At 37.4% G+C, this 14,099-nt stretch overlaps 1 protein-coding gene across 3 annotated transcripts in view; it reads left to right on the top strand.

The window, feature by feature from the left end:
• The window catches only part of PTPN21 (protein tyrosine phosphatase non-receptor type 21), a 78,706-nt gene that overhangs the window by 17,949 nt on the left and 46,658 nt on the right, over positions 1-14,099 (top strand). For all 3 annotated transcript variants that reach the window (XM_081292141.1, XM_081292142.1, XM_081292143.1), the window contains exon 3: positions 9,837-10,006. In XM_081292141.1, the coding sequence (XP_081148267.1) occupies positions 9,837-10,006 (170 nt within the window). The remainder of the gene's footprint in view (positions 1-9,836; positions 10,007-14,099) is intronic.

Here is a 14,099-nt window from a genome sequence, read left to right as displayed (position 1 = left end):
TCCTGGGTTCAATCCTCAGCACCACAATTAAAAAAAAAAAAAAGTAAATAAAATAAAGTTATAAAAAAAGTTAAAAAAAAGAATAGTTATTGTATATCCAGTTCCCTAAAATTTAGGCATTTGTGAATCAAGCTAACAGGCAAGCCCAGAGAGACCCAAATTTATGAGATATTTAATTCAGAGAAAATCTCTAATTCATTTGTTGGACTGAGAAGAAATGGTCCTCAGCCCGGCACAATGGCTCATGCTTGTAATCCCAGCATTTCTGGAGGCTGAGGCAGGAGGATCACCAGTTTAAGGCCAACCTGGGCAACTTAGCAAGACCCTGTCCCAAAAAACTGTTTTTTTGAAAGAGCTGGGTTGGGGATGTAGCTCAGTGCTAAAGCATTCCTGGATTTAGTCCTCAATGCCCCTCCCCTGCAAAACAGTGACTGAGGAAAAATAAACAGTTTTTACTAAAGATTCTTTTCAGTTCTCACTTTTGCATAGTGTTAAGTTACAACACCTAGAAACATTGCTCAGTAGTATAGAGTGTGCCTGGGTTCAATCCCAATCTCTAGTACTACCAAAAAAAAAAAAAAAAAAAGATGAAAGAAAGAAAAGAAAAAGAAATTATCCTATAATAGAACAAACTGATTAAGTGAAATGATTGAAGAATGAGAGGGTCTGGTTTATCCTCAGTTTTGTGGGTCATAAACAAAAAAAACCTTTTATATGGTAGTACATAGAACACATTTGTCTTTGCCTGTCTTTGGGGAGTAAAATTTTGTCTATGTATATTAAAATTTCCTACTTAATCCTAGTTTACTCTTTAAAAATATGTTGATATTGCTTTAATCTTATAATCAAATGTCTTTCTCTGTAGCACTTCTCAGTATCTTGTGTAACGTATATTTTGCTTATTTCTCTTTACCTACAGAAATATAAGCTTTGAGAGAGCTGGAATTTTGTTGTTTTATTTAGCGCTACATCTCTAGTACCCAGAATAGTGATTGACACACAGTAGGTGTTGAATCAGTATTTATTGAATGATCAGATGAATCTAAGACATTAGTCCATTTTTCAGTTACACATACAAACACACTTTTTTTCTCTTTTTGCTGTGCTAGGGACAGAACCCAAGGCTTCACACATGCTGGGCATGTGTTCTATCTTCGAGTCACACCCCCCAGCCTGAGAAGAATATAGTTTTTAAAGAACTGTCTTTGTCTTACTATATTTCAGAGTCATAGCTTCTCATTGTCCATGACTGTAAGTAGAAAAGATATGAGCGGTTCATCTGAATAGGTAGTGATTCCATCTCATGCCTTGGGCCTTTCATTAAGTCTCTGAAACTGACTTCATTTATCTCCTTTCCTGATAGCTAAATTCTATAACAAAAATCTGGCCACCCAAGGAATTAATTTCCTTGAACTTTAGTTTGATAAAATTCAGTATAAGTAGAAGAGCAAGATTACTTTTTTTTTTAATATTTATTTTTTAGTTTTCGGTGGACACAACATCTTTATTTTATTTTTTTATTTTTATGTGGTGCTGAGGATCGAACCCAGTGCCCCGCGCATGCCAGGCGAACGCGCTACCTCTTGAGCCACATCCCCAGCCTAAGATTACTTTTGATTGTTATTTTTTTGAGTTCTATTTATTTTAGTATTATTTATATGTGATAGAGTGTCATGGTGTTATATATTATCACCTTGGCTATAAAATAGATTGTTCATTATTTGATCAAGGATTGAAGAACATGGAGTAAAATTAAACAGAAAAGGAATAAAAGCCACCTGCTATGTGACCACTGCTATCTGTCAAAAGCAAGAAGTACAATACTTCATTATTTATGACAGGCTTGGTGTAGAGGTAAGCTCAGGGCTCAAATTAGGTTAATACTCTTTAATGACCCTTGTTAAATGATCTCTACCCGGGGTAGACTTTATCTGGGACTATCTCCTCTCTCTTTCCTGATGAAAAGTCTTCTGATTTCACCCTACTCTAAGAAGGGTATCAGGGTAAAATTATATTTGCAATTTTATATGGGATTTTTATCAAACCCAGTGCATCATGGCTGAAAAAACCCTCCAGTTAATTTGTGTCTCTCTGCTGTGCTTTAAAAATAGTACAAGACTCTTAAAATAGACAAGAAATAATTTTGGTATTAGGAAAAGGTTTACATTCTGTCAGGATTTTGATCTGCTTATAATAGCTGGTGTCTCCTTAAAGAACTGTGATTTGGAGTACTTGCACCTTTTGGACAAACTCAAATTTGTAAACTACCTTTTCCTCTGAACCAAAAGCTCAATTATCAAATAATTTTGTTCTCAAAGTCAATGTCAGTTCATTTATACTTAGTCAACCATATTTTCTGAAAAGGAGCCACGTGCTGTTTAATTTGTGTTTTTATTGTAGTTTAAATGGCAGGCACAATTATCTCTACCACAACTCCGACCCTTTTTATTTTTTATTTTGAGACAGGGTCTTGCTAAGTTGTCTTGGGCCTCGATAAGTTCCTGAGGCTGGCCTCAAACTTGAAATCCTCCTGCCTCAGCCTCCTTAGTTGCTGGGATTATAGGCATGAGCCACTGTGCCTAGCTAAGCTTTTGAGTCTGGTTTCTTTTGGTTAGCATAATGATTTTTTTGAGCTTCATCTATTTTATAGCATGTACCTGTACTTCATCCCCCCCCCCTTTTTTTTAATGGCTGAATATTCCATTTTATGTATATAGCACAGTTAGTTTTTTCATTTGTCTGCCGATGGTCATTTGAGTTGTTTCCTCCTTTGGCTGTCGAAAATAGTCCTGCTACAAACATGAGTACATATATATTTGAGGACCTATTTTCAGTATATACCTCTGAGTGAAATTGTTAGATTTTTTGATGATTCAGTGTTTAACTTTTTAAGGATCCACAAAACTTTTCCACAATAACTGAACCATCTTCCATTAGCAATACTTAAGGTTTTCAATTTCTTCACATCCTCACCAACACTCATGGTCTTTTCTTTTTTTTTGAAGTATTGGGGATTCAACCCAGGCCCTTGCACATGCTAGACAAACACTCCTTTTCTCATCGGTATTCTAATAGGTGCAAGGTGGTATATCAGGTTCTGGGTTGTATTTCCCTGTGAACAATGATGTGTATCTTTGCATGTGCTTCTTCACCATTTGTGTGTCTTCTGTCAAGAATAATTGAAATCCTTATTTTAAAATTGGGTTGTCTGTCTTTTGTTTTTAGAATTCTGTATATATTTCAGATATTAGATTCTTATTAGATATATGATTTGCAAGTATTTTCTCCTATTCTACAGTTTTTTCTTACTTTTTTATTTTTTATTTCCAGTACTTGGATTAAACCCAGGGGTGCTCTACCACTGAGCAACACCCCCAGTCCTTTTTATTTTTAATTTTGAGACATGATCTCGTTAAGTTGCCAAGGCTGGCTTCAAATTTTTAATGCTCCTGCTTCAGCTTCTTGAGTGTTTATTTATTTTTATGTGATGCTGAGGATTGAACCCAGTGCCTCACATGTGCTGGGTGAGCGCTCTGCCACTGAGCCACAACCCTGGCCCTACTTGCTTGATATAGTCTTTCCTGCTCTGGTTTTTTATTTTTTATTTTTATTTTTGACCCCAGGGGTACTTTACCACTGAGCTACATGTCCATCCCTTTTAATTTTTTATTGATTTCTTAAATTTTGAGACAGGGTCTCATTAAGTTGCTTAGGTCCTCACTAATTTGTTGAGGCTGACCTCGAACTTGCAGTCCTCCTGCCTCAACTTCCTGAGTCACTCAGATTACATGCACATGGCCACCATTGCCTGGCAACACTGTTTTGATTTCTGTAGCTTTGTGGTAAGTTTTGAAATGAAGAAGCATGAGTCTTCTTTGTTCTTATTTTTTTTTTTTAAAGAGAAAGAGAGAGAGAGAGAGAGAGAGAGAGAGAGAGAGAGAGAAACTTTAATATTTATTTTAGTTTTTGGCGGACACAGAATCTTTGTTTGTATGTGGTGCTGAGGATCGAACCCGGGCCGCACACATGCCAGGCGAGCGCGCTACCTCTTGAGCCACATCCCCGGCCCCTTTGTTCTTATTTTTCAGTATTGTTTTGATTATTTGGGATCCTTTGCCATTTCTTATGAACTTGAAGACTGGCTTTTTTTCATTTCTATGAAAAACTCTTCAACTTTGTTGAGTTTATTTTGTTTAGTAGTTTTTTTGGTGGAATTTGGGTGATGTTCTGTATAAGACAGAGATTTTCTTTTCAAATATTTTTTTTTGTTGTTTTTTAGGTGGACACAATATCTTTATCTATCTTTATGTGGTGCTGAGGATCAAACCCAGTGCCTCACGCATGCCAGGCCAGCGCGCTACCACTTGAGCCACATCCCCAGCCCAAGACAGAGATTTTCTACCTGTGCACTTGTATATGGAGATAATTTTACCTCCTTTTCAGTTTGGGTGCCTTTTATTACTTGCTTAATTGCTCTGGCAACAATTTCCAGTACAGTGTTGAATAATAGTAATGAACATTGGATCCTTGTCTTGTACCTGACCTTGGGGAAAAGCTTTTGGTCTTTCACCATTGAGTATAATGTTAACTCTGGAATTTCATAAATGCCCTTCATAATATTAAGAAATTCTTTTCTGGGCTGGGGTTGTGGCTCAGTGGTAGAGCACTTGCCTAGCATGTTTGAGGCCCTGGGTTCAGTCCTCAGCACCACATAAAAATAAACAAAATAAAACTGTTGTGTGTAACTAAAAAATAAATATTATAAAGAAACTCTTTTCCATTTCTAATTTTCTAAATTTTTATTTTTATCATGAAAGGGTGTTGTGTTTTGTGCTTTTTCTGCATCAGTTGAGATGATCATGTGACAAGGTGGGTTTTCTGTTATGTTAGTAATATGGTATGCAGTATTTCACTGGTTGTTTTTTGTATGCCTTCCTTGGATGAATTCCACTTGATTATGGTATAGAATTCTATAAATGTACCTATAAATGAATCAGTTTGCCAATATTTGTTGATGATTTTTGCAATCCATACATATTTATAGTTTTCTTTATTAGTAGGTTTCTGTTGTCTGCTTTTAGTATTAGGGTAATGCTGGCCAATAGAGTGTGTTAGGAAGTATTCTCTTTTTGACCCTTATCCCCACCACACCCCCCTTTTTAAGTAATTTTGGAAAATTAATTACTCAGATTCTCAAAGATTTTTATCTAAGACAAACAAAAGAAAGGAAGGACATGTCAGAAAACTATTTGCCTGGTGAGAAATTTTTTTTTTTTTTTTTTTTTTTTTTTTGGTATGGGGATTGAACCCAGGGGTGCTTAACCACTGAGCCACATCCACAACCCTTTTTATGTTTTATTTTGAGACAGAGTCTCACTGGGCTGCTTGGGGCCTTGCTAAGTTGCTGAGGCTGGCTTTGAACTTGCAATCCTCCTACCTCAGCCTCCTGAGCCATTGGGATTATAAGTGTGTGCCACTGTGCCAGGCTGCCTGATGAGAATTTAACCACAGTATTTTACATTCAGACTCTGCCTACTCATCCCAAAAACAAATGATGCCTCAGTCATAAAATCTCATGGAATCAGATATTGCTACTTGATTAGGTATGTATAGAAATCTAAGAAAGTATTGAATTCAAAGACTATAATGTGAGATTTTGTTACCTGTGTATAAACATTTCTAGTAGTGACTTTAAAAATATGGAAGTATTTAACAAGATATGAATTTGATTTTGGCTAACAATGATGTGTGTGTGTGTGTGTGTGTGTGTGTGTGTGTGTGTGTGTGTGGTGTGAGATGGTAGGGACTGAGCCCAGGGCCTTGCACGTCCTAGATGAGGAAGCATTCTCCCACTGAAGAATACTTCCAACCCAAATTAACTTCTTTTTTTGGTATCAGGAATTGAACCCAAGGATGCTTAACTACTGTGCCACATCCCGTGCCCTTTTTATTTTGAGACAGGGTCTCAGTAAGTTGCTTAGGGCCTGCTTAAGGCTGGCCTTGAACTTGTGATCTTCTTGCCTCAGCCTCCTCAGTTGTTGGGACTATAGGTGTGTACCACCATGTCTGGCATTAACTTCTTTTTGAGATAGAACTTGAACAAAAGGGCAAGTGCCTCAGAAAATACTTTACTACAGTATAAAATGGTTGAATGTTCAAATGTCCCAAATCTTAGACTCTCATATTTAAAATCGCTTATCAAGAAATAATTGGCTAACCCCACCATTCTTTTTAATTGCACAATTAAAGTCACTGCTACTTCTTTCTAAAATGTAAAGTTTGTGAAGAACTAATAATGCAATTTCACAAATATATCTGTGAATTTGATTTTCTATCCATCTGTTGCATGAGTAATTGATGTATTCCTAAAGTAAACTAAGCACATTTTAAGAGTTTTTCTTTTAAAACATACCTTAGTTTAGAATGTTACAGATTATTAAGTAGATATTTTTTGGTGGTTACACTCTGTTCATGAATGACACAACCACAAATTACACAATAAATGTATAGTTTTATAATCCTCTTAAAATGTTTTTTATTTGAACCATGTCCAACTGTATTAAAAGGAAAAGTAATTATACAAAATATGTTTAAGATCTTTTTAAAAAATATTTTTATTTTATTTATTTATTTTTATGTGATGCTGAGGATCAAACCTAGCATTTTGCACATGCTAGGCGAGTGCTCTACTGCTGAGCCACAGACCCCTGTTGAAGACCTTTTAATTTTGAATAAAAGCGATGACATTCTATTATGACCAAAGCAGTTTTTTTTTTTTCTAGAGTTGAGTACTGGGGATTGAACTCTGGGGCACTTGACCACTGAGCCACATCCCCAGCCCTATTTAGTGTTTTATTTAGAGACACAGAGTGTCACTAAGTTGCTTAGTGCCTCGCTTTCACTGAAGCTAGCTTTGAACTCCCAGTCCTCCTGCCTCAGCCTCCTGAGCCACTTTGATTATAGGCGCACAGCATGGTGCTGAGCCCAAACAATTTTTGATCCTATGGGATTCTTATTCTGGGCCTATTGTCAAGGCCTTTGTGTTTATGGAAAAAAATAAATGTTTGTGGAATTAAGTGCATAACAGTGTTATGCATTATTGACCTATCATGGTAAGTTCAGTCCAAAACTTAAGTGCTAAGATGGAACACAAAACATATGGTGAGGCATGATGGTGAATACCTATAATCCCAGCTACTTAGAAGGCAATTAGTGAGACCCTAAGCAATTTAGGGAGACCTTGTCTCAGAATAAAACATAAAAAGGCCAGGGAATGTGGCCCAGTTAAGCACCTGTGAGCTCGATCGCTAGTACTAAAAAAAACCAATCAACTAAAACCCCATACAATACATAAGTACAGTTAGGAAAGTTTGGGAGGGAGGAGTCGATTGATTTTGTAGGTATTTGGCCAAATGAGTGAAACTAAATAATCTCTTAAAAATATACTAGTTTTCTATAGCAAAATGTATTCATGTATTTTTTGCCACCTAGTCTTCATGATGGAGTTCTGAGAGAGGTATCACCTTGTTTTATGTATGAAAACTGAATCGGACAGATGGACTTTTCCAATTCATAGCTAGCCAGTGCCTACTGGAAATTAAACCCAGAACTTTGAACTTTTGAGCATCAAGCACATTTTCCTCATAGAAGGAACAGTAGTTGTTTCTATTAATGTGATACATATTCTATCCGTACAAATAACATGTGATCATTTATAATCATAATCACAACCTTGGAAAATGATTGGTAGGACTTGTACTTTTGGTTATGGTAATATGATTTCTGTGCAGCTTTTCGAGCATAGGGTATCATTTGCATGAGTTTCTCCTGCATAATGCTGAAGACGGTGATGTACACTGCAGTGCTTTTCAAACTAATTGTGCAAGAATTACCTGGGAGGGCTGGGGATGTGGCTCAAGCGGTAGCGCGCTTGCCTGGCATGTGTACGGCCCGGGTTCGATCCTCAGCAGCACCTACAAATAAAGATGTTATGTCTGCCGAAAACTAAAAAATAAATATTAAAATTCTCTCTCTAAAGAAAAAAAAAGAATTACCTATTACCTGGGAATTTAGTAGCTTTTTGGTGGTTGAGGGAAAATTCTTGGAGATAATACTGGCTTTGGAGTTTAACAGATTGAAGTTTCCACTTGAAAGTTAGTGGCAGTGATTTGATTTACAGTATCTCTACAGTTCATGGAAGAAAACCTGGTGCATTGTAATGTTCAAGATATTCTATTCATATGTGATGCCTGAGGTGGCAGCCAAGAAGCAAGAGAATATTCATTTTTTTATAATTAAACCAAATTTACTGTATTCCTGAAGTATTCTAGGAGTGTGTTTGTATAAAGGGACAATGTTCATATTCCTCTTTCTTGTAGAATTTATTTGATAGACTGATAGAAAAGATAATTCCTTTGTAGGACATTTTAAGAAAAAATAAATATTAAGGGTATGTTTGTATAATCTTTCCCCCAGCAAATTAATTTTTTTTTTTTTTTTTTTTTTTTTGGTACCAGGGATTGCACCCAGAGGCACTTAACCACTGAGCCACATCCTCAGCCCTTTTTATTTTTTATTTTGAGACAGGGTCTCACTAAATTGCTGAGGCTGGCTTTGAACTTGGTATCCTCTGCCTAAGCCTCACAGGCCACTGGGATTACAGGTGTGTGCAAAAGTTCATTTTTTTATTTGAATGAGGATTACAGATCAGAGAAATAACCTGAGTATTATTTCTAGGTTTTCTTGTTGCTCTAGAACTGTACTATCTAGTATGATAGCAGCTATTTAACTCAAGCAAAGTAAAATTAAAAAACACTAAAAATATAGTTCCTCAGAGGTCTAACCATGTTTGAAGTACTGAGTAGCCACTTGTGGGTATTGGCTGCTTTATCGGATAGTGTAGGTACGGTACATGTCCACCTTTGCACAAAGTTCTAGTTGACAGTCTTGCTCTGGAGTTTTAAGCAGTGAAGGTGTGATTTTTTTTCCAATGGCTTTGATCTGTAAATTGATTTTGAGGTAAGCACTAGCAGTGATCTGAGGCTGCCATTCAACTCTTAAGTGTCTTAGTACGCTTTCAGGTTGATCAGGCCCAGGGCTACTATTTACTGATTTAACTTGACAGTTTCATTACACAATCAGTGAAATCTAAATGCTAATACTTGTTATTTTATTGTGTTAGGTACAGCTTTTCCTATGTGTGTGTTTATGTGTGATAGAATTCACTTTCACATTTTGCTCATTAATTCAGAATTTGTTTTCCACATTAAACTTTAATTTAAAGCATTATGGTCCCTTTAAATTCCTATCTAATCTTGGGGCAGTTGCAACTTTTCTATATTGCTAAAATTTCAATTTATATAATTTGTTTACAGAAGCCAAATTTGTGACTAGTGAAAAGTTGGGTTAGCCCTATTTTGTCAGTGTTCTCCTGGGTAGAACCCCAGTTATGCTTCTTTTAAAATATTAATTATGATAAATTTGATAGTTTGGTAATCAAAACACTAAGCATAATGTTTTTTAGTAATTTTTTTTGTCCTTAAAGCCTGTTTGTGACATGACATAGCACTCACTGCATGCTGATGCATAGCCATAAATGTGTTTCCTTTTTTCAGAGTTGAAGTAACAATCTGCAATTGACTCTTGCCACCAATTCCTGAATACAAGTATCTAGAGATAGGTTTTTGTCCCATTAGGTCTTGCTGTTGTCCCTTTCTGAGGAGAGAGGCAATAGGAGACTGCTGCCACTTGGTCCCAGGTCATAGACTGGTACAGTGGAAGTCATTGGAATCTTTTTGTGTGTTACTGCCTCCTTCAGTGACCTTCTGTCTTTCCAGGTTACTTACTTCAGCCTCTGGTACTACAACAAGCAAAATCAGCGCCGATGGGTAGATTTGGAGAAACCTTTGAAGAAGCAACTGGATAAATATGCATTGGAACCTACTGTCTATTTTGGAGTGGTGTTTTATGTGCCTTCAGTTTTACAGCTACAGCAGGAGATTACCAGGTAAGAAATTGCATGCTGCCTGTTTTTGGAAAATAGTCTTATGAGATTAGAAAAGTGAAACTATGATTGAGGGCAGGAGATAAGAGTCTGAAACTTTACCCTCCCACCATATTACACGGAGGCTCTGGTATGCGGAACGCCAGTGTTTTACTGCATGTGGGGTGAGTTATGGGTTCACCAGGCACAAAGGGATGATTAAAGGGAGAAATGATGTTTTTACCCTGCCTGTGAACTCTTCTTATAGTGACGTCACCTTCAGTGTTTTTGTTGTTTTTTTCTGGTCTCTTGTAACAAGGAAATGAGAGGTTTTTAAAAACGTAGTTATAAAAACTTGTGTTCATTCCCCAAAGAAATCTGTCAAAAGGTTCTTGAAGTACTCCAACTCCAGAAGCCATGTACTGCAGACAAGTGGGAGAAAGAATTGGAGGGTGGGGGCGAGACAGAAAGGGAGAGGGTCAGACAGGTGGCTAATAGGTACCCTTGCACCAGAAGAAGCAGAAAGGAAAGATGGTGTTAAGCGTGACAGAGGCACTGAATGTCCTTAAGATTTTATTTTCTCCTTGAAGAAAATCAAAACAAACTGTGACCTGGGGATATAGCTCAGTGTTAGAGTGCTTGCCTAGCTTGAATAAGGCCAAGGGTTCAATCTGGGGAAAAAATTGAATTCTTGAGCTTTCCCGAGTTCTCTGAAATCCACTACTTCTTTATCATTTTAATCCTGTTAACATTACTCTGGAGCCACACTGGACTACTACTCGTGCCCTGAACATGCCGCACACCCTTTCGTCTTTGTGTCTGAGGTCTGTCTCATATTTATGTACTGGAATCCTGTTTATCTTCCAAATTGTAGTTCAGAAGCTACCTCCTCCATGAAGCTGGAATGACCTTTGCCTTCTCCAGACTGTCCTGGAGTTTGCTTGTAACTGGATGAAGATGACAGTTGTCATCGTCTCTCATTGTGGTTATTTGTGTACATATCTTTTTCCTAGGTTTTAAGTCCATATTTTCTTTAGCTTTACCTTTCTTATGAAAGCTAAAGTACCCTGGAGAAAGTAAGAATCTGATTATGGCTTGTGAAGAGAGAAATGGAGCCAGGAGGAAAGACATGAACTGATCATCTTAACTCATTTAAACCTTTTTTGAAGATACACTATGATCCAAGAGCTAGGTTGGATAATGTGGGAGATGAAGATACACGTGAAACACTTCATCCAACTGGCAGTTCATGTAAATAAGCAATTAGAGTAGCCTATGATAAATGCTTTCATTAAAGCTCTGGATCCATAGGGGCAGGCATGCAGATCTTGAACAGGGAAAGTAAAGAAGCTGACTTTTGATAGACTTCAGAAGAAATTTTCTGGTTAGCGGGAATAACCTGATCAAAGCAGAGGAGTTGGGGTTGGGGTTGTGGCTCAGCTGTAGAGCGCTCGCCTAGCACGTGCAATGCACTGGATTTGATCCTCAGCACCACATAAAAATAAAATAAAGGTATTGTGTCCAACTACAACTAAAAAACAAAACAAAACAAAAAAAAACAACAATGGCTGGTGGTGAAAGTTTCACATATTACCTGGAGAGGAGAGAGAAGGTTTGAAAAATAGGCATGTAACTAGTCAAAAAAAGCATGTTACAATGAGGAAATCTTGTTCAAATTTTAATGGAATGCCAGGACCAAATGTACATTTTTACAAAATTCACCTATAATGTAAAGTAATGTAGAAGTGGCAAGACCTCAAAAATTATAGGCAATAGGGGACTAGTTAGGAATGTCTGTGCTGTAATCTGGGACTTAGTCTAGAACATAGACCTAAACAAAGGCATTTGCCATAGGAAGGGTAGAAAGGGAATGGGCCTGTTAGATTATCAGTAGGATTGCTCATTGATTTAGATGTAGGAAAACTTAGGGAAGTTCTATCAGTAAGAATTAAATGTTGCCATAAATTGGGGTGCAGAAGCACACACCTATAATTCCAGCTACTTGGGAGGCTGAGGCAGGAGGATCACAAGTTTGAGGCCCACCTCAGCAACATAGCGAGACCTGAAGCAACTTAGTGAGACCCTGTCACAAAAAGGGCTGGGGATGTGGCTCAGTGGTTAAGCACCCCTGGATTTAATCCCCACTTACTCCTCTCAGCCCCCCAAAATATGGCTGGGGATGTAACTCAGTTGTAGACTACTTGCCTAGAATGGTCTGAGGCCTGGATTCAATCCCTAGTATCACAAAAAGAAAAAACAGAAAAGAGTTAAGTATGGCCATAGCCAACAAAAGCCAAGGTATTCTTGAAAAGAGGTTCCGAGGTCAGCCATGCAGAGCTGTCAGCATCTCCACAAAGTCATGGACCCTTGCTCTTTCTCACTGTTCCACCGTCCTCAGCATCTTCTTTCCCTCTACTTGGTTACATCCTGGAGAAGTTCCAACATCTGTAGAGTTACAAAGTAGAGCAGTGGGGAAGGAGAAGGAGAAAGGGCCAAGAGGAGCAGAGACTTTCATAGATGATTCGTATCTTTTTTTTTTTTTAAATTTTATAAATACACGACAGAAGTGGAATGCATTACAATTCTTATTACATATATAGAGCACAACTTTTCTTATCTCTGTATGTAAGGTATGTTACGCCAATTTATGCCTTTATATACATGTACTTTGTTCTTTTGCATTACAATTCTTAATACACATATATACAACAATTTTTCATATCTCTGTTAGCAAGGATGGTGGAATGTGATGGATATCATTATACAAAGTACATGTATGAAGACTTGAATTGGGTGTCAACATACTTTGTGTACAAACAGAGATGATTCATATCTTATGGTGATGGTTTCATGAGTATTTTCGTATGTCAGAAAATGTAAAGTTTAAATTTGAGCAGTTTATTGTATGCTAATTACACCTCAAGATGTTAAACAATTCCATTTAAAGATACTTGAAGAAAAAAAGGGGAGGATGAAAATCTTAACATATCTACAGAAAATGAAGGCTGAGTCAGGAAAGTGGGGCCACAAAGGAGCATAAAATTGCCATCTGATATTACAAAATTGAACAAAAAAATATTCAGAAGATAACAATGATATGAAAGAACCAGTTAAATCTGAATTGTAATTATTTGAGAAAAATGCAACAGGTAAACAGGAAAATAGAGCAAGCTATAGTAAGAAAACTTTTTTTTTTTTTTTTAGTTTTCAGTGGACTCAACATCTTTATTTTATTTGTATGTGGTGCTGAGGATCGAACCCAGCGAGGTGTGCATGCCAAGTGAGCGCGCTACCGCTTGAGCCACATCCCCAGCCCAAGAAAACTTTTTTTGGGGAAAAAAAAAAAGTTAAAAGGACACAGTATGTACATTGAAACTGTCAACCCAGAGTATTCAGTACCAAGACATATTCTGCAAAATCAGTGGAAACTGAATATGCAGAAACTTTTGTTATTTATAAAATTAATAAGGTAGTATCAGATGTTTAGAAAAATACTTAATGACAATAGATAAAAGTGACATTTAGCTGGGTGTGTTGGTGCATGCCTGCAATCCTAGCAACTCTGAAGGCTGAGGCAGGAGAATCACAAGTTCACAGTCAGTCTCAGCAACTTAGCAAAGGCCCTTAGCAACTTGGTGAAAGTAACATTTAACAATATTCAAGGAAAGAAAATATGAGGCAGTGATTATATATCCAGCAAATATGTTTCAGTCCACTCAAGCTGCCATAACAAAATAAAAGACAACGTGACTTAAACAACAGAAGTGTATTTTCCAGTCTGGAGGTCTGGGTGTAGTTGGGTTCTGATGAGAGCTTGCGTCCTAGCTTACAGAACTTCACCGAAGGTTCTCACATGGCAGAAGGAGCAAATTCTTGTGTTCTAATTTCATCATGAGGGGGCCTACCCTCACACTTCATCTAAACTTAATTATCTACCAAAGACCTCATCTCCAAATGTCATCACATGGTGGGTTAGTCCTCAAACATATGGTGGTGATTAGGGGGAACCGTCTATAGCAGACAGTTGAGAACAGGCAGGAATTTGGGAGTATTGTTTCTGTGTAGGCGAGATCTCACCGCGTTGGCGGTAGTGGCGGCGGAGGAGGCAGCATGAGAG

This window comes from Spermophilus citellus, assembly GCF_964194105.1.
Source record: "Spermophilus citellus genome assembly, chromosome: 4".
In the NCBI taxonomy this organism is placed as follows: domain Eukaryota; kingdom Metazoa; phylum Chordata; class Mammalia; order Rodentia; family Sciuridae; genus Spermophilus; species Spermophilus citellus.
Note: the sequence above shows the minus strand (reverse complement) of the source record. Positions and strands in the feature narration are given on the sequence as shown.